Source organism: Triticum aestivum, chromosome 4D (assembly GCF_018294505.1).
Source record: "Triticum aestivum cultivar Chinese Spring chromosome 4D, IWGSC CS RefSeq v2.1, whole genome shotgun sequence".
Taxonomy (NCBI): domain Eukaryota; kingdom Viridiplantae; phylum Streptophyta; class Magnoliopsida; order Poales; family Poaceae; genus Triticum; species Triticum aestivum.
Window position 1 is genome coordinate 422116168 of NC_057805.1, and position 20323 is coordinate 422136490.

Consider the following 20323-nt stretch of genomic DNA (forward strand, 5'->3'; position numbering starts at 1 on the left):
AACGTCAAGGAGGAGCCGCCGCATACGTAACCGCGGTGTCCAAATCAGACTCGCATCAAGGGGGAGCCAGCCTTTCGCCTCACAGCTAGGCCGGCCGCTTCATCCAACTGGCGTCCCCACACGTCGTTTCTAGCACGACAAGAAGGTGGTGCCATCACCGCCCTAACAACTGTCAGGAAGCCAGGGCGCCCGGTGAAGGAGGAGGAGGTGCCCGACCCGACGATCGCCAATGTGCACAACCACCTCCTCTACTACCTTGGATGTGGCGGCAACGCCTCCTCCTTGTGCACTATGATAGTAGCTGAAGGTGGCATCCGAGCAGGCGCGCCGAGAGTGGCATTTGCTGCGTCCAACATGACGCCGGACTAAGTCCGCGATGGCCGGGACCTCATATTGCCCTGGGCTGAAGATCGGTCCAGGACCACCGCGCAGACGTCCGCTCACTGTCGGCGCCGGACGAGTGATCAACTCCTCAAAGTGGGGATGAAGGAGTCCAAGCGCGTCCCGTGCCCTCGCCGACAATGGCAATGTCAAGAGCGTGTCCACGGGTCGACTGTCACCGCCAGGAGGACGCTGCCCAGCAGGGCGCCAGATGGAGGCAGCCGAACAACTACATCCGAAGACCTTCCGCTATTAGAAGGACGACGATGTCGACGGAAGGGACGATGGTGAAGGTATCGACGGTTTAGGGGGCCATGCCTAAAAGGTCACCTTTCATACTTCACTTAGTTTAGGTTAGGTTTACTTTAATTTTATTCGGTTTAGTTTACATATCAAAATTTGCTTCTTTTGATTGTAAATATATCAAAACTTTAAAAAATATTGTTCAGTTTACATGAATTTCGTCCGTTTTAAAATTGTTCATTTGAATTATTGTGAATATTCAATACATGTGGTTGGATGGTTAGCTCTCGCTGTCAGCCGCGTTGGAGTTATCTTTACTTCATCATGGTTGAATGATCGGCTCTCATTATCAACCGTTTTAAAGTTATCTTTACTTTATCATAGTTAGATGGTCGGCTCTCGTGTCAACCGGATTAGAATCGTTGCCCCTGCCCTTACTCCACGACATCACTAAATCCGCGGTACAGCTGCATTTACTCCGCGATGATCGATGGCGCACTACAAAGATCCGCGGTCCGCGTCACCTGTCCCGTGACCGCTTGCTTGCAGCTGCACAACTTGCTCCCTCTCAGTCCTCGCTCCTCTGGGCTAGCTGTTTCCCCATGGACGGCGATGGTCGCAGCGACGACTGCGACGCCGGCGGCGAGTGGATCTGGGTGCGTCGACCGCAGGAAGCGGAAGCTGCGGCTGCGGCGGCGGGGTGGCCGACGGAGGAGGCGCCGCCTCTGAAGGTGGTGTTCGCGTCCCCAGCGAGGTACTTCACCGACGCGGCGCCGATCGGGAATGGCCGTCTTGGCGCCTTGGTCTGGGGCGGCGTCACCTCCGAGAAGCTCCAGCTCAACCGTAATTGACAGACCCCGAGATTCCCCCCTCTTCTGAAGGCTTAATTACTCTGCTTATAATATCCCCAAATTTAGTGAAAATCTTGTCTTGGGTTTTTCTGGTCGGGAAGCGCTCTCGTTCCAGCTCGGGAATCAAATTCACCCAGAAACACCACAGCAATCAAAATGCTCTTAACAGATGATGATTTAGAGCCTCGATTTTAAAACTATGACATCTTGAATTTTCGGTTTTAAAACAAATATGTTCACTTTTTGACATGAATTATGGGTGTCACTACAGTGGCAACCTGCGCAGCTTTTCCTACTCACATTACCCCCCTCTCTTGCGCGCTCATGCTCATGCCATCGGTGAGAGCACACTTGAGACAGAAAGCATTATCGATGGAGCATGGTTGCTTCTGTGTGTTGTTAGATGAGGGGAAATCGATGGTGAGAGCGCGCCCAATACAAGCATTGTATCGACCGGTAAATGGAGATGTCAGTTGGCCACATACATATCTTTTGCGTTGTGTTCAATGTAAAGACATATTGATAAATGCTGGTCTGGTGGATACTGGGAGGTTCTGATAGACTGATACATATGTTTGAGCTGAATAGGTGCATGTATATAAAAATAAGATGGAAAAACGGCGCATGTGGGTATTTTTCTATTTGAATCCATCATCTTAGTTAGCACTTTTACTGAAAGTAGTATGATTTGAAGTCTGGAGTGCACTGTCGGAATGTGTGCATGGTTTTGCAGATCCTTCATGCCAGGATTCATCTTTACACTTTTTAAATGAAAATGATAGGGATCATATTTATTGATCTTGCATGTGTTCTCCAAAAGTACAATCATACCACTTTTCTGAACAGATGACGTGAAAATTAGGAAGTTTCTTTTTCATTATTCTGTTACTGTTTCCCTATAAGTGAACGATATCAGTCCTTTTTGTCTCCTTTCCCCACTCATGTACACCTTTCACTGTTTCACATACACCTTCACTCATATTAGCTTCCTTTAATACTACCTATCTGATTATTTTTGTAGAGTTTACTGCTTCATATCAAAACTGTTGATGCAGATGATACATTATGGACGGGCGGACCTGGTAATTATACAAACCCCAAAGCACCTACTGTTCTTTCTGAAGTAAGGAGCCTTGTTGATAAGGGACTGTATCCTGAAGCTACAGCTGTTGCTTATGGCCTGTCTGGTGACGAGACGCAGGTACACATTTTATTTTAGGTTGATTGAAGAGTTGTGCTGCTATATCGACATTGAAACATTGCTTATGTTTTAACTGTAGAGTTACCAGCCTCTCGGTGATATTGATCTTGCCTTTGGTGAGCATATCAAGTATACAAATTATAAAAGATACCTTGATTTGGAATCTGCAACAGTTAATGTCACATACAGTGTTGGGGAAGTATTGTACTCAAGGGAACACTTCTCCTCAAATCCACATCAAGTAATTGCGACTAAAATCTCTGCAAACAAACCAGGAGCTGTCTCCTGTACAGTATCTTTAGCTACACCACTAGATCACCGTATTCGTGTAACAGATGCAAATGAAATAATCATGGAGGGCAGCTGCCCAGGAGAAAAGCCCGCGGGAGATGGCAATGCATCTAATCATCCTCCGGGGATGAAATTTTGTGCTATTCTCTACCTGCTGACGAGTGGTGCCAATGGCCAAGTGCAAGTATTAAATGATAAGATGCTGAAACTTGATGGTGCCGACTCAGCAGTTTTGCTCCTTGCAGCTGCAACCTCATTTGAAGGGCCATTTGTCAAGCCTTCTGAATCTACACTTGATCCAGTGACATCAGCATTCACAACATTAAATATGGCTAGGAGCATGTCATATGCACAGCTAAAAGCTTATCACATGGATGATTACCAGAGTCTTTTCCAGCGCGTGTCCTTGCAACTTTCACGAGGCTCTAATGGTGTACTTGGAGGTAGCACTTTGGCTCACTTACCTGAGAATATCTCTCAGGATGCTGCGGTATCTGATTGCACTGTACAGATGGTTGACTGTTCAAGGTTAAACGAGCTTAATAATTCAGAGAAGCCTACTGTAGACAGAATTATAAGTTTTAGACATGATGAAGATCCTTCTCTGGTAGAACTTCTGTTTCAGTTTGGGCGCTATCTACTCATTTCTTGTTCGAGGCCTGGAACTCAGGTTTCCAATCTGCAAGGAATATGGAACAACGAGACTAATGCACCATGGGGGTATGTTTTTATACCATATCTTGTCTTGTTTTGTTGCTTATGCCAGCTATATATCTTGGGGTATTATTTTTTAGACTATTGAATAAGAAAACGGCTGCAACTGTTCGTCTGGGTCACACTTTGTAGAACTTGTGTATTCAGAGCATACGTCATTTAAATATCATCCTAATGGGGTCACAAACGACCAGCTCTGTGAAATGGATTGTCCTTGCATGCAGTCTGGTGTTACATGACCATTTTTGCTATGGCAAGCAATAATTTTAGAAGTTTGAAAAGTCTGATAACAATCCGTAGCTGTTCTGCATCAAAATGAGGAAAATATAAGTGGAAAACATGACAAGTGGCCCTTTCTCTTAATATGTTTTAAAACTATCATGTAGAAGTTAATCTAATTTGCACATTTTACAAGTTAAGACTAGTCTTTCTTTTGAACTGAAGAGACTCGCCTTTGGCTAAGGTTTAAAGCTGTATTCATTTTTCTGTAGATTAATTAAGGATTCTCGTGTACACACATTGTGATCCTATTACTTGCAAAGGTAACACACATTTGGCCTTTTCGATGCAAAGACACCGAAGTAATTGAGGCCAACATTTTGTGTATCCAGTTGATGTTAATACACACAGGCATGCTCATTCCCTTAAACACATTGGATAATCAGTTACCAAATAACCATATTGATTAACGCTCATATTCCCATTATTTTTATGTTATACTGGGCACATGGATTGACACAGCATGACAAAACACTGAGTACATATGAAGAAAGCCACAAAAATTTAAATTCCCCGCATTAGTTTCTCAAATATAGGTTTTGGGATTCTTTATATAAAGAATGTAACTTGAATTTTTTTTATGATGTAAAAAAAAAGTAACTTGAATTTTTGGGAAGATGATAATTTAGTATATTTTCCCTTAATTTCTGGTGCATTCTGAACAGTTGATCTACTAAAGGGGTTATCCATCTTTTATTCAAGTAAATTTTGTTGTGGGTAATACTGATTCTCTTGCCATTTGTAGCAACTTAATGCTGATTTACTGCAGCAAATACCTTAGTGTTTGTAATGTAAGTTATTTGAGAATATATTGATGATAGTCCTATTTACACTATTTTCTGGCAGTCCAAGTTTGATAACAATATGTCATTCCTTTCACTTTCCAGTACAGCTCCCCATCCAAATATAAATCTACAAATGAATTACTGGCCATCACTTCCTTGCAACCTTAGTGAATGCCAAGACCCACTATTCGACTTCATTGGATCCCTTTCGGTCAATGGGGCTAAGACGGCAAAAGTAAGTCTACTTTCATAAAAGTGCGTCTCTGGAAACTGTGTGTTCTCTACCCTGTATACTCGTGAGTGTTCCAACATATCTTTCTACTTCCTAGTGAATTGAACTTTTATGAATACTATTTCTTGTGGCCATGGCCCATAGCCTTGGATCCTACTCCTAGCAGCATCACTGAGGCCTGACAACAAAGGAGTAGCAGTGATGCCGCTAGAAGCCTGGGACCTGCCAGTTTGCACAAGGGGCAATAGTTAGCTGTTCAGTTTCTTCTTTCTATAGGATTTTGATTGCATATGTACATGTCTATCATCTGTCCCTTTTGCCCAATAGCAGTACGAAGGTCGTTCTGTCGACAGTGTACTACATGAGGATGGAAACAGACCAATCTAACAAGGCAATTAGTTATTCAAATATCTCATTTCCACATGATACTGCATGCTACAGTACCACGACAACACTTGCTCCACGACATTATAAGCATATCTAGATGATAGGGTCTTTCCTCAGTTCATTCTTAGTGTCACCGAGTATCAACTATTGAGTATTTACTGTTAACGTGACAACGTAAATGTGAATACAAAATTTAAAGTTTGAGAGGCACTTGCCCTTGATCACTCAAGGATAAAGAATTGCAACTTTGTGCATCTTCTTGGTGAATCATTTGGACAACTCTATTTAATGGTTTGTGTGTATTAGATTCTTGATGAATTCTACTTCGTGTTTAAACATATTACTAGATTTTATTTTATTCAGTTTACGTGTTCCAAATGGATTTATAGCATAGTTTGGAACCTTGTATTTCATGGGAACTTTTTGAGGTAATGATATGTTTTCTTGACAGGTGAATTACGGAGCTAATGGCTGGGTTAGTCACCAAGTCACAGACTTGTGGGCAAAAACATCACCGGATGCTGGTGATCCTTCATGGGCTCTATGGCCAATGGGTGGGCCATGGCTTGCTACACACCTGTGGGAACACTACAGTTTTACAATGGACAGAGTGAGTGATGACATAATGCAATGCCATGCAGTACTTGTATGCATTACTTTCTTGTATCACCTTTAAGCACAGATTGTGATCATACGTCATAGGCAGATATGAAAATTACTGTCACCGCTTGCTTATGTTGGAGCCTAATCTCCCTTTATGTTTATGTGATTACACTCTTATTTGAAGAATTGGTGGTAAAAGGTAAGCTTAAACCAAATATGAGCATAAGGCAAGCACTAACAAATTTGGATTAGACACTGGTTAACTGTACTAAAACTGTACTAAAAGATAACGATGTTTAGCAGCAATGACTAGCCAATAGTGTTTAACTATCCTGTTGAATAGATTGTTGGTTCATCTACCTTTTTCATGTGTTCTGATTGATGGATAATGTCCTAGAGGATGTCGTGAATATATGGTGAATTCCATACTGATAGCTTTGCCGCAAAGTGCAAGCTCATCTTCTGGAGATTGGAGAGACATAAATGTGATCTAGACAAGATCAAGTTACATCAGATGTGATATTCTGTTCTTTTTTTGCAGGAATTTTTGGAGAGAACAGCGTATCCACTTTTGGAAGGATCTGCCTCCTTTCTGTTGTCCTGGTTGATTGAAGGCCATGAAGGCTATCTGGAGACCAATCCTTCTACTTCTCCAGAGCATTATTTTATTGCTCCGGATGGCAAGAAAGCATCTGTGAGCTATTCAACAACTATGGACATGTCAATTATTAGAGAAGTATTCTCAGCTGTTCTTCTGTCTGCTGATGTAAGTCTTCATTTCTATTTACTGTTGTTGAAAGAGACAGGTTTCATTGAATATGCAGATACTTTGGTGATACTATGAATGAAGCATGCAGATATAAAATGTTATACTAGAGTTATAGTTAAGTCTTATCATTCTAGCATGTATTTATTTGAATGTTTATGTGTTTGAAGTATTCATACGTGTCTTATCAGATTTTAGGAAAATCCAGCACTGATGTTGTTCAGAGGATAAAAGCGGCACTACCAAGGCTCCCACCAATAAAAATTGGTAGAGATGGTACAATCATGGAATGGGTCTGTATATACCTTTTATTTTTTTATCTCTCAAAGTGATTTGCATTGGTCTGTTCAGTTTCATAATACTTGTTTTTTATGCACAGGCACAAGATTTTAAGGATCCCGAGCCTCAGCACAGGCATGTATCTCATCTATTTGGTCTTTATCCTGGACATACCATGACACTTGAGCAAACACCTGACCTCTGCAAAGCTGTTGCCAATACTCTTTATAAAAGAGGTACCTTTTTTGCATATCAAAAGGGCATCATTAGAATTTGATCCTTATTTGAAGTTATCAATCTTTAGTTTGGGTTTGTTTCAAAAGAAGTTATGAACTCAGAGAACTTATAGTTAGATGATGACCTCCCGAGATTCCTTACCATGACGGTTACTTGATCTTGTATGAGCTCCTTTTTGCTGTCTCGGCCTTTTTTAGATTTTGAGGGTTAACTGTTGAAGATAAGAGGAATGGACATATAGAACAAAAGAAAAAAGAAAAACGAGGAAGGCCATTCAGTGACATACTGTAACTGCATTCATCAAAAGCAGTATATGTATAAACACAATTGTTTCAGTAGAGCAAAAATACAAACAACCCACAGCAACTTAAAAACTTCTTAAAACAGATGTTAGCTATACACTTATGCACACGAGCATCAGCTTGGGTGCTCAACAATTTTATTTTTTAAATTTTGTTTTTGAAATGGGGGTGCTCAACAATTTCGTTGTAGAAGGATAGCAAGGTTTAATGGGATTGGATCGACCACTGTTGTTCTCATGTAAAATTGAAATAAGCAGTAACCGTTGTTCCAAGAGGATAATTCAGTGTTGTTTGTGTAATAATTTTTTAAACTTCTTACAAAGGTTGCTGATCTTATTTTCCCATGGTCATTTTCGTTCAAATGGTGGTATTATTAAGTTGATTTTTTCTTATGCGGTTTGCTTACATGACCAGCTGTTATATTCTTTTTTCCTGCATGGCACTGTTAAGAATGTCAAATATACTGTGTTTACGGTCAAGGACTGGCTGTTAGCCATCACTTTCTCTGTCTTTGCTGCTTGGCACTGAATTCTTTCTATTGTGTAGGTGACAAAGGCCCTGGGTGGTCTACTTCATGGAAGATGGCCCTGTGGGCTCATCTTCACAACAGTGAGCATGCATACAAAATGATTCTGCAGCTAATCACTTTGATAGATCCAAAGCACGAGCATGAAAAGGAAGGAGGTCTATACAGCAATTTGTTCACAGCGCATCCACCATTCCAGATTGATGCAAATTTTGGGTAAACCAGATCACCTTCAACCTAATCAATCATGATCCATTATGTTTACCATAGTATAATTACCTTGAACTGTGACACATGAAGTTCCAGCTCTATTTGACAAAACCATTCAATTCACCACAGCCAGCTCTGTTTACCATAGTATGATTACCTCGTGATGACTCTAAGCTGTTAACTGTTAACCACTTAAAAGAGGTCTAATAATAGTGCTCGCGCTACTTAACTGTACCGATTGATTCACAAACATCACAATGTTCATCTTCTCTTGCAGATTTCCAGCTGCATTGTGCGAAATGCTTGTGCAGAGCACCGGGAGTGATCTGTACCTGCTCCCTGCTCTGCCCCGCGACAAGTGGCCCCATGGCAGTGTTAAAGGTTTGAGGGCCCGAGGTGGGTTGACGGTTAACATTTGCTGGAAAGAAGGTAGCCTGCATGAAGCTCTTGTATGGTCTAGCAGCAGCGGGAATTCGCTTGCGCTTGCGAGGGTCCACTATGGTGACCATGCTGCCGTGATCAGCGCCTCTCCGGGTCAAGTTTACAGGTTCAACTCAGAGTTGAAGTGCTTGGAGACTTGGCAACTGTGAGAATGTGCGTGTGCTGGTTCTGCAGTCCGAAGGCACAATCTGTTGCGACAAAATTTATTGAATTCTCAGTGAGAACAATAATAGAGCTATCCTAAGGCAGAACCTGTTGTGACAAAATTTACTGAATTCTCAGTGAGAACAATAATAGTAATGAATGTCTCAGTGTGAACAATAATGGAGCGATGTTGTTAAACCTTTGCGCTGATTAAACTTATGTATTCCATTGAGTTTTCTTGAGTTGTTTTCCCCTTTGAGAAACAACGGGCGCGTGCTGGTTGCCTGTATGAAGTCCTAGAAAAACATATGGTGAACTTGCCCGATGTAGTCGCTTTGCAGCACATATTTTTGAATTTACCAACCCCACCTGACAGCCATGATGGTGGTCTAAGGTGAGAAGAGGTCACATCAATCCGCGGCGGAGACGTTGCCGGGTGCTCTGTCCTCGCCGGAGCCGCGGCCTGAGTTGCGCCTTCCAAACTCCCCGGCGTTGAGCCTCGAGCTTGGGCTCGGCAGCCTCGTCCCATCGCCTTCTAGCAGCCATCCTAGCGGAGGCCCCGCAATGCGTATGGTGTCCCGCCCAGGAGGTGGACGAGACTTTTTGCGGCTCGCGGCCCAGATGCTCGTCGCCGGGAATCAGGGCCACGACGTACTCCAGCTCCTCCCTTCGACGTAGCCCCCGGTAGCAAGATGGCTTTTTTTAGATTCGCGGAGAAACACGAGAACTAGTTCATTGTGCTTCTACTAGCATATATGCCCGTGCGTTGCAACGGGAGAAAAGTAATATGCATTTAAAGTTAGTGAAAATTATATGTGCAAGTAAAATTCTGTGTGCATGTGAAAAAGGAGCATTTAACTTCTCGGTTTCGCCAGGTGTGAAGTAATCAATCCGTTATTTTTCTATTCATTGATCAAGGGCATTTAAGAGTCTTGTTACGTCATCGTACGACAGGGAAGACCCATGAATTATTCAATATATTTTTCCTTTCAATCAAGGATATTTTAAGGTATGAAATTTTTGTATACGGTAGGAAACATGAACCGTTTTAAAAATCCTAAATAGGTTTTTGAAAATTATGTACACTTTTAGAAAAAAACGCGAACAAATTTGAAACAGGATCATCTTTTAAAACTCACAATCATATTTTGAAAAAAACAATTTATTTTTATAAAAACATGAACATTATTTGAATTTGTGCACATTTTTTTAAACAGGAACATATGTTGGAAATTCATAATATTTTTTGAAAATATGTATCTTTTATACGCGAACATTAATCTGAATTGTGAAAATTCACTAAACCAAGAATAGTTTTTGAATTTGGAGCATTTTTTAGAATGTCATTTTCTTTTCAGAAATCTCGAACAATTTTGCAAAACAATAAAAACATTGAAAAAATGGGAAACTTTTTTCAAGTTCCAAATATTTTTCAAAATAGCAACAAAATTTTGGAATTCTGAACGTTTTCCAAAATTTGATATTTTTGAAATTCTTAACGTTTCTTGAGAGTTTTAAATTTATGAAATAAATTCTATAAGAATAATAAAGTTGGAATGGGAAAAAGAGATAGGGCAAGGAGAATAAAAATAGACGTAAAACATAGAAACAAAGAAAAATGGGCCAGCCCAATATGGGTTGTCCTGTGCGAAGCCCCAACTATTTGTCACCCTGTGCAAAAAATAGAATTTTTCCAGCTGTGTGGGCAGAAAAATAAGCCGGCTGGCTTCGCTGGGCCACAGCACGCGGCCCATGTACAAAATTCTGGAAAAACATTTTTGTTTTCTAGCAGATGAACGCATAAGAATTCTGTACATGGGCTTATGTGCTAATTAGTTCGGTGTTGTGTGTGTGCTAATTTGACATAGCGCATAAGAATTCTACCAAACTATGTGCTGATTAGTTTGGTGCGCTAACGCATACGAATTCTACCAACTATTCTAGCAGACAAACGCATAAGAATTCTACCAAACTATGTGCTGTGTGTGCTAATTAGTTTGGTGCGCTAACTAGTTCCGTGCACGAGAAATCAAAAAGTGGATTTGTTGATGTCCAGCGAATGTCAAATTGCCTCACGCAAAGCACCTCACTTGCTATCTAAAAAACTAACAAACAGGAAAATATGAATGAAATATAGAAATAACAATTTCAAATTATTCTTGCCTTGTTTTTTGTGACGGAAAGTTCACACGTGTCGCCACGGTATTTTTGCCATGTTGTTCTTAGAGGGAACAACAAACTTTGCTATTTTTTTTGGAAATATGTCCAAGAGGCAATAATATTGTATTATTTCTTTTCACGTTTATAGTTAAGAATTTATATTCTATGTTATAACTGCTATGATTCTAGAATATGTGATTCGAAAAAAAGTCATAATCATATGTGGAATGATAAACGGTAAAACCTACCTTTGGGACTAGCTCAAGTGTTGTATGTCAATCATGTTTTTCTGATCTTGAGATTTTGTTAAGTGTAATAATAATCCCAAAACAACATTGAGAGTATGATATTAGAAGAACGATCATACTGAATTGACCCAACTTGTTTGTTATACTTTGAAATGTAATCTTCACAAGTCAATTGATATAACACAAAGAGTTGATGTATGCTTTAGTTCCTTAGACCATGAGAGTATCGTAGTCACTTCATACCGGACGATGGACTTTGGGTTGCTCAAACGTCATTTTGTAACACGGCGATCATAACGACAACTTTCAGGTTCATCGAAAAGTGTGACAAGGGACTAGATAGCTCAAGAGCGGGATTTGCTCCTTCGACGATGGAGATATATTCTTAGGGCCCTCTTGGCGTCACGACATCCATCATCATCTAGCGAGACATGCTTGACTAGATCACAGGGATGCTGGAACATGACAATGCGAAAGAAAAACAAAACATGTAATGAGGAGACTGGTATAATGAGCATGAGAATGACTCAAGATGATACCGATAAATCTCACCTCAGGTTTTGTAAAGTATCGTGAAGAAAATGGAATAACATATGATAACCAAACGTTCACTCGAATATCATTCATGTATTCATAGGGGTCAATATTGATGTCCACAGTCCCGCTATTGATCATTGAATGAAAGGCAGTTTCGTTCATGTTTATGTTTTACCGAACCTATAGGGTCACGCGCTTGAGGGAATCACGATCTGTTGAGTATTAGTGGACTGAGATTTATGAGAAAATATTCTCGGAATAGTTTTAGGAACATAAGAAATAGTTTTGAGGGAAACCGGAAGCGTTTCGGGGTTACCAAAAGAGTTTCTGGGAATACTGGGTAATACCGGGAAATAATATATAGGCAGAATATGTTTTTGAGACTTTAAATAAATGATAAAAGTTTCTAATATTGGTTAGAAGGCTTGTAGAATTTATTTAATATCAACATGCTAAAGAAAATACTAAAATGCCTATTAGGGCAGAGTTGGTGGGCCCCAAGGCCCATAAGTGGAGGCGCCCCAGGGGGGGCCGAATTGGGAGGTGGAGTTGGACTCCACCACCCCCTAGGCCGGCACAAGGGGAGGGGAAACCCTTTCCCAAGTCGGTCACCCCTCCTTTTCCCCTCAACCTATATATACTAGAGGATTTTGGCCTTTGGAGACATAAGTTTTGGAGCTTCCTCTATTTCTCTAGTTCTAGTTCTAATTTAGAGTTGATCTAATTAGAGATAGACCTAGTTCTATCTAAATCCTTATAATAGAGAAGCCATGTGTGGTTCTATTCTTCTCCCTCTAATTCTCCGGCAACGATAAGCTCTGGACGGCGAAGTGCTGCCGGATCATGAAGCATTTATGCCTGCAATCCGTAGAGAGGTCCTGTTTTCAGTCTTTTCTCTGAGGGATCGTTGTGGACGGTTCGAGGGATTTCAAGTTCGATCTACACCAACTCTTCTTTTTCTTTTCAATGGCAATTTTAACTTTATAGACATGACAATTTTACCTATAAGCAGTGAAAAATTCTTTCTTACCTCTTTTTTTCTATGAAAATTTTTAGTTTTAAAAATTTGCATGGAAATTTCACCTTTTTTGACATGGCAAATTAACCTATAATGCCCTGGCAATTTATTTTACCTATTTTTTGCTATGATTTGTTTTACTTTTCAAATTTACCATGGCAATTTTTATTTTTATTTTCCATGGCAAAATTACCTATATTGCCACGACAATTTTCTAACCTTTACATACATGTCAATATAATCACTAATGGCAATTTTAATCAACATTTTTTTCCACCAAGCATGTAAACATGGAAATTATCGTGACATTTTTCTTTTGGGTCATTGTAAAAAAATCTTGGTATTCCTCACAAGACTTTTAATTTTATCTTATACATACTTTTTGAAACCTTTTCAAAATAGTCTTGTTTGTTATAAATAACACTCATCATTGTAATCCATTTATACTTTTAGTATTGCTACTAAAATGAAGATTTGACAACATCAATTCTTCCTTTTCTACAAAACTCTTCTGTAAAAATTTTCTTTTAGGATCATTATCCATGAACATCCGAAGATCCATTTATACACCTTCTGAAGGTTCACTGGTGCAGAGACCTGCTATACAAACGGTTTTTAACCCCTTTCCGCGACGGCGCTTAGAACCGTCGCCAAGTGAGTGTGGGCGATAGGGGGTCCTTCCCACACGACCCAGAAACCATTGGGGATAGGCCCTCCTGGCACACAAAATGAGCGCGTGTGCGATCTGGCGAGGCATCGAAACCCAATCGTTTCCGTTCGTATGCACATCCCACACGGCGAATCCCAAAAAAACATTTCCGTTCGTATGGATATCACACACAGTTTTTTGTGTGGAAACATTTGTGCAAGGTGGCCTAACGCAAACAGTTCTCTACCGGAGGCCGTGTGTGATTGTTAGTTTATCGAACACGCCTACTTTCTAGGAACCGTGTGGGTTGTTTGAGTTCATCGCTCACGGTGCTGTCTGAGTAACCGTCTGCAATAGAAAACCCCAATAAGCAGGGTAATTAGCCTATTATTGATAATCCATGTAGTAATCAAATTGATATTTCTTATGAAACACACCAGATATTTCATATCTGTATAACGGCAACCAGGATTTCATAATCGAATTACATCAGATAGCTTCGGCACTCAGTTACGCCATTACACAACAGCACCAAGTTTCACATGCAACATCGACAACCTTTGGAAAGTAGCATCATACATGGTAAATAGACAGAGGAATCTCATCTGGGAAACTGCAGAAGCGGAAGGCAAATATTGAGCCTTTAGTGATGTTGAATGTCCTTGCAACTTTAGGCCAGTGGCTATAGATAATTGCCCGCCCAACATTCGTCCTCTTCTGAAAGACTTCAATATTGTACTGTGGGTGTTGAATGAATACCTTCCTCGCCTCTTGACCATGCAGGTGGTTTGAGAGGTAATCATCGGTGAACTGCTTTGAAAAGTACTGGAAACAAAGATATGCATAAATCGCTGTTATAAATTTTGAAATGGCGCAAGGGGTAAAAACAAGGTAAAAGAGTTAGTACCATTCTATGGTTGACTGATGTCTTCTTCATTGTGCAAACAAAGATCTTGCTGTTATCCGTCGCAAGTTTCCTCATCCTAACAATCTTTCTGAGTTTCTTGACTTGACTGATATTCATGGACATCTCATTTCCCCATATGCAGAATGGTTCGAACAGTGGGTCTAAGCCTCTGACAGCAGGACCTACATGTGCAAGACCAAATTGTAAGAAACCTAAATATTAGAATGATTCCTGCAACTGCACAATAATGTGCTATTAGCAAAAGGACCATGCATGAGCATACCTCGATGGTAAACCGCAGTGTCTCCCATTGTTTCCCTGCAACACACATAAGGAAGATCTTGATCAGGTTAACTGAGAGTTGCCATACTATCAGTAGAATATGTATTGAGTACAGCCAAATTTGATTTATTTCACATGCATAACAATACAAAATTGTACCCACAGTAAATGAAAATCAAATTGCAGAATTGAACCAAACAGTTAAATGGACAACAGACCAAATGAACCAAAACAGTTAACTGAGCATGACATTGCAGAATAGAAACATGTACTAGAAGATAAGACAGTTAACAAAACAAAGAATGCTTGAGAACAGTACTACGAAATGTAGCAATTGTTGGACCAAACTGTTAACTGAACATCAGATTGCATATTAACATTATAGAGGACAAATCACTAGAAGGCACTGGCGGTGGCCTCGAGAAAACAGCACGAACTCTGCTTTAAAGTAGACAACCGTGTGGCGGTGTCGACGGTGGCCTCAAAGACGAGGTGCTCCTCCAAGATCTGGCGGTCGGCACGCACGGCAGCCATAACGACCTCGTGCACGCGTGCGACCGCGATTTGCTTCTCCGCTGCTAGATGCTATTGAGCTCCACGTTATACTGCATGCAAAATGGCTGTGCGCGGTGCTTAATTGGAGGAGGGGGACAGTAATTTCGGTGGAAGGTGTCGCGCCGTCGGTCGGGGCATGTGGGACGGGGAGGGAGGAGGATGGTGTGGGTGGGGTTTAGATTACCCGACCATATCGACGAGGCCACGCAGCAAGAAGAAGGGTCGGCGGCGAGGAGGCCGCGCAGCAAGAAGAAGGGTCGCCATCGAGGAGGCGGCGCTGCAAGAAGAAGGGTCGTCGGTGAGGAGGCGGCGCTGCAAGAAGAAGGGTAGCCAGCGAGGAAGCGGCACTGCAAGAAGAAGGGTCGCCGGTGAGGAGGCTGAGCTGCCAGTAAGCAATAGTGAAGGTTTGGACTTGGAAAGCAAGGAGGAACACTGGAAATGTAGCTTTTGGTCGGAGGGAGGGGGTGGGGAGATAGATATTTCCACGGTGGCAGAAAAATTTCGCTCGGTGCCGCGAGAAACTGGCGTGCAAGTGTGGTTCAAGCGGGGGTGGTGGACTGTAGACGACGAAGCTTCCTGCGTAAGCCAGACAAGACGGTGCGCCAAGATATTTCATATCGCATCCTACACGATTCTTTCTAGTAAACTGTTTGCGGTATACCTGATTTTTTCATTATGTTTTGAAAGACAAAATGGTGTTACAGAGGGAAAGGATGGTGAAGTGTATGCTAAAACATTTATGTATAGTGAACATGCAACTACATGAGTGTCGTGTTTAAATTTGGAATTATTCCGGATTCGTTTGGCATTTTTATGCATTAATTGAGTTTCTAGGCATTTAATGTGCATAATTCAAATTTCAACTACAAGCATATGCTCCAGTGCACCAAATTTTGTTGAAAAATCACATGTGTGTATTTGGGTGAATTTATAGGTCCCATGCAAGAAATGAGAATGAAATTCAAACATCTGTGCGTCCTGGCTCGGCTAGAAACATTGAGAAACTTGGTTTTTAAATTCCTGGAAATTCAAAACTAGCCTGAAAATCATGAAACTTGCATGGTGTCATTTCATGGCACCAACATGCTGTGGTAAAAAAATTGGCCACATTTGGACAAGCTTTTGGGTATAAGCTTCGTGGTTCCGAGAGGGAACGTGTCACCTCTGTGTGCGAAACGACATACGTACATTGCCTTCTCCGGCCTTAATTTTTTGCACAGGCAGATTAGACCAAATAGAAGTATCATACTAAATTTGGAATTATTCCGGGTTCGTTTGGCCTTTTTATACATTAATTGAATTTTTGGGCATTTAATGTGCATAATTCAAATTTGAACTACAAGCACATGCTCCAGTGCACCAAAGTTGGTTGAAAAATCACATGTGTGTTCTTGGGTGAATTTCTAGGTCCCATGCAAGAAATGGGAATGAAATTTAAACATCTGGGCGTCGTGGCTTGGCCGGAAAGATTGGGAAACTTGGTTTTTTAATTCCTGTAAACCAAAACACACCTGAAAATCATGAAACTTGGCATGGTGTCATGGCATGGCACCAACATGCTGTGGTAATTTTTTTGGCCGAATTGGGACAAGCTTTGGTACAAACTTCTTGCAAACTGGAGCTTCTCTCAAGAAGGCTCGTGGTTCCAAGAGCGAACGTGTCACCTCCGTGTGTGAAACAACATACACTGCCTTCTCCCGCCTTAATTTTTTTGCACAGGTAGATTAGACCAAATAGAAGTATCGTGCTAAATTCTGGGATTATTCCGGGTTCGTTTGGCCTTTTTCATACATTAATTGAATTTTCTGGGCATTTAATGTGCATAATTCAAATTTGAACTACAAGAACATGCTCCAATGCACCAAAGTTGGTTGAAAAATCACATGTGTGTCCTTGGGTGAATTTCTACGTCCCATGCAAGAAATGGGAATGAAATTCAAACACCTCGGCGTCGTGGCTCGACTGGAAATATTGAGAAACTTGGTTTTTTAATTCCTGTAAATCCAAAACACGCCTGAAAATCATGAAACTTGGCATGGTGTCATGACATGGCACCAACATGCTGTGGTAAATTTTTTGGCCGAATTGGGACAAGCTTTGGTATAAGCTTCTTGCAAACCGGAGCTTCTCTCAAGAAGGATCGTGGTTCCGAGAGGGAACGTGTCACCTCCATGTGCGAAACGACATAAACTGCCTTCTCCCGCCTTAATTTTTTTACACAGGTAGATTAGACCAAATAGAAGTATCGTGCTAAATTTTGGAATTATTCTGGGTTCGTTTAGCCTTTTTATACATTAATTGAATTTCTGGGCATTTAATGTGCATAATTCAAATTTGAACTACAAACACATGCTCCAGTGCACCAAAGTTGGTTGAAAAATCACATGTGTGTCCTTGGGTGAATTTCTAGGTCCCATGCAAGAAATGGGAATGAAATTCAAAAATCTGGGCGTCGTGGCTCGGCTGGAAATATTGAGAAAACTTGGGTTTTTAATTCTTGTAAATCCAAAACATGCTTGAAAATCATGAAACTTGGCATGATGTCATGACATGGTACCAACATGTTGTGGTAATTTTTCTGTCCGATTTGCGAAGGCGCACACATTAACAATCAACAAAGTCATTTTGGAACAGGTGCTGTCACGTTACAAATCAGAAACACAAGTATTATTGAGACCGTTGGTGTTCTACTTACCAATTACGTGCCGCCACGCGTCCCCTTTTTTATTGGCTAGGAGGTGCCGTGCGGGGTAGCTATTTGAGTACGGGAGGCGTGCGATCAGACCCCTGCACGTGCTCATCGGGAGGAGAGCCCTTTTGACCCCTATTCGCCAGGCACCTCCCTCCCAACGTCTCCATTAATGGCGCCCGAGCCCCTGTTTCAGGGCGTGGCTATGTCTCACTTGACTGAGATTTAAGAGAGAAGAAAGAAAATCTGAAAAGAAAGTTTTGCACGTATCTTGATGTAAGATCCGACGGACCTATATAGCATTGAATGCGACTTATAGCAAGACTGACGAATATAAGGACGATGACAGTGCATAATAATTGTCTTACATATTTAGGAACATAATTAAAAAATCCACATGCGGCAACACCCGAAATACACAAGGGCAAAAGAAGAAGGAAGACAACGATCTGGATCGCTGATCTCTACTTTCTTGATGCGTTGCTGCAGGCCACGGGAACTAGTCTCCGCGGCGAGCGGCGATGAGCTCTTGCTTGTCGTCAAGATGCTACTTGAGAGCATCCATGGATTCCTCCACCAGCCTTCTACGCTTGATGCGCATCATGGCATTCTCGTCCATAAGTTTCTTGACGATGAGCGGCGAGCGGCGATGAGCTCTTTCTTGTCGTTAAGATGCTACTTGAGAGCATCCACAGATTCCTCCACCAGCCTTCCGCGCTTGATGCGCATCATGGCATTCTCGTCCATAAGTTTCTTGACGATGACGCCGGTCCTCTTCGACAAGGCAGTGGTCTCCTCCTGCTGCTCCGCACTTCCGACGATCTTCGCCCTCAGCAGGTCGCGCTCGGCCCAGAGCTTCGCATTGCTCTCATTTAGTTGCCGGATGACGCCGGCAGCCTTTTCAAACGAGGCTTTCATCTTGTCCTGCACCCTCGCCCAGCCGGAGATCTGATCCATCTGGCTATGGACGATCACATGCATGCACCTCTAAGAGTCCTCGCCTGCCCGCGAGACATTTTCCCATGCCGTTGCGGTGCGGGAGGACATCTCTGCTGCATTGATGGCGCGACGGGACATCTTGATACGTCTCCATCGTATCTACTTTTCCTAATGCTTTTCCTCTTTTTTTGGACTCTATTTTGCATGATTTGAATGAAACTAACCCGGATTGACGCTGTTTTCAGCAGAACTACCATGGTGTTGTTTTTTGTGCAGAAATAAAAGTTCTCGGAATGGAACAAAACTTTGCGAGGATTTTTTATATAATAGAAGAGAATTTCTGGAGCCAAGAACCATCGGGGGGGGGGGGGTACCTGGGTGGGCACAACCCACCAGGGCGCGCCCCCTCCATGCACGCCCAGGTGGGTTGTCCCCACCTGGTGGCCCCGCGGACCCTAAAACCGACGCTATAAAATCCTTTTTTTCCAGAAAAAATTGGGGGAGAAAGAATTATCGCGTTCCACGAGACAGAGCCGCCGCTGTCTCCTGTTCTTCGCCGGGAGGCCGGATATGGAGTCCGTTTGGGGCTCCGGAGAGGGGGATCTTCGATCTTCGCCATCACCAACCCTTCTCCATCGCTAATTCCATGATGCTCCCCACCGAGAGTGAGTAATTCCTTCGTAGGCTCACTGGTCGGTGAGGAGTTGGATGAGATTCATCATGTAATCGAGTTAGTTTTGTTAGGGCATGATCCCTAGTATCCACTATGTTCTGAGATTGATGTTGCTATGACTTTGCCATGCTTAATGCTTGTCACTTTGGGCCCGGGTGCCATGATTTCAGATCTGAACCGTTTATGTTATCACCATTATATCTATGTTCTAGATCCGATCTTGCAAGTTATAGTCACCTACTACGTGTTATGATCCGGCAACCCCGGAGTGACAATAGTCGGGACCACTCCTGGTGATGGCCGTAGTTTGAGGAGTTCATGTATTCACCGTGTGTTAATGCTTTGTTCCGATTCTCTATTAAAAGGAGGCATTAATATCCCTTAGTTTCCAATAGGACCCTACTGCCATGGGAGGGTAGGAGAAAAGATGTCATGCAAGTTCATTCCATAAGCACGTATGACTATTTACGGAATACATGCCTACATTATATTTATGAACTAGAGCTAGTGCCGTATCGCCCTAGGTTATGACTGTCACATGATGAATATCATCCAATAAGCCACCGATCCAATGCCTACGAATTTCCTTATATTGATTTTGCTAAGTTACTACCGCTATCGTTATTGTTGCACTTGTTACAAAATTACTGCTATCACTATTACCGCTACTATTGCTGTTGCTACTGCTATCAAACTATCATACTGCTTTGCTACTGATCACTTTGCTGCAGATAATTAATCTCCAGGTGTGGTTGAATTGACAACTCAACTGCTAATACTTAAAAATATTCTTT

General features: G+C 41.9%; 1 protein-coding gene across 1 annotated transcript; it reads left to right on the forward strand.

The window, feature by feature from the left end:
- The first annotated feature begins 1119 nt into the window (after positions 1-1119).
- Positions 1120-9114, forward strand: LOC123098316 (alpha-L-fucosidase 2). Its single transcript, XM_044520282.1, has 10 exons — positions 1120-1467; positions 2531-2676; positions 2756-3687; positions 4848-4980; positions 5816-5974; positions 6509-6733; positions 6925-7026; positions 7113-7248; positions 8098-8293; positions 8565-9114. Exons 1-10 carry the CDS (start codon positions 1227-1229, stop codon positions 8875-8877), a joined length of 2583 nt encoding a protein of 860 aa, XP_044376217.1. The 5' UTR covers positions 1120-1226; the 3' UTR covers positions 8878-9114.
- The last annotated feature ends 11209 nt before the right edge of the window (positions 9115-20323 follow it).

Excerpts from the sequence above, each read along its gene's own strand:
- LOC123098316 (XM_044520282.1), top strand. The coding sequence starts at position 1,227 with ATGGACGGCGATGGTCGCAGCGACGACTGCGACGCCGGCGGCGAGTGG. Across the intron at positions 1,468-2,530 it reads CGAGAAGCTCCAGCTCAACC|ATGATACATTATGGACGGGC; the intron begins GTAATTGACAGA and ends CTGTTGATGCAG. Across the intron at positions 5,975-6,508 it reads ACAGTTTTACAATGGACAGA|GAATTTTTGGAGAGAACAGC; the intron begins GTGAGTGATGAC and ends CTTTTTTTGCAG.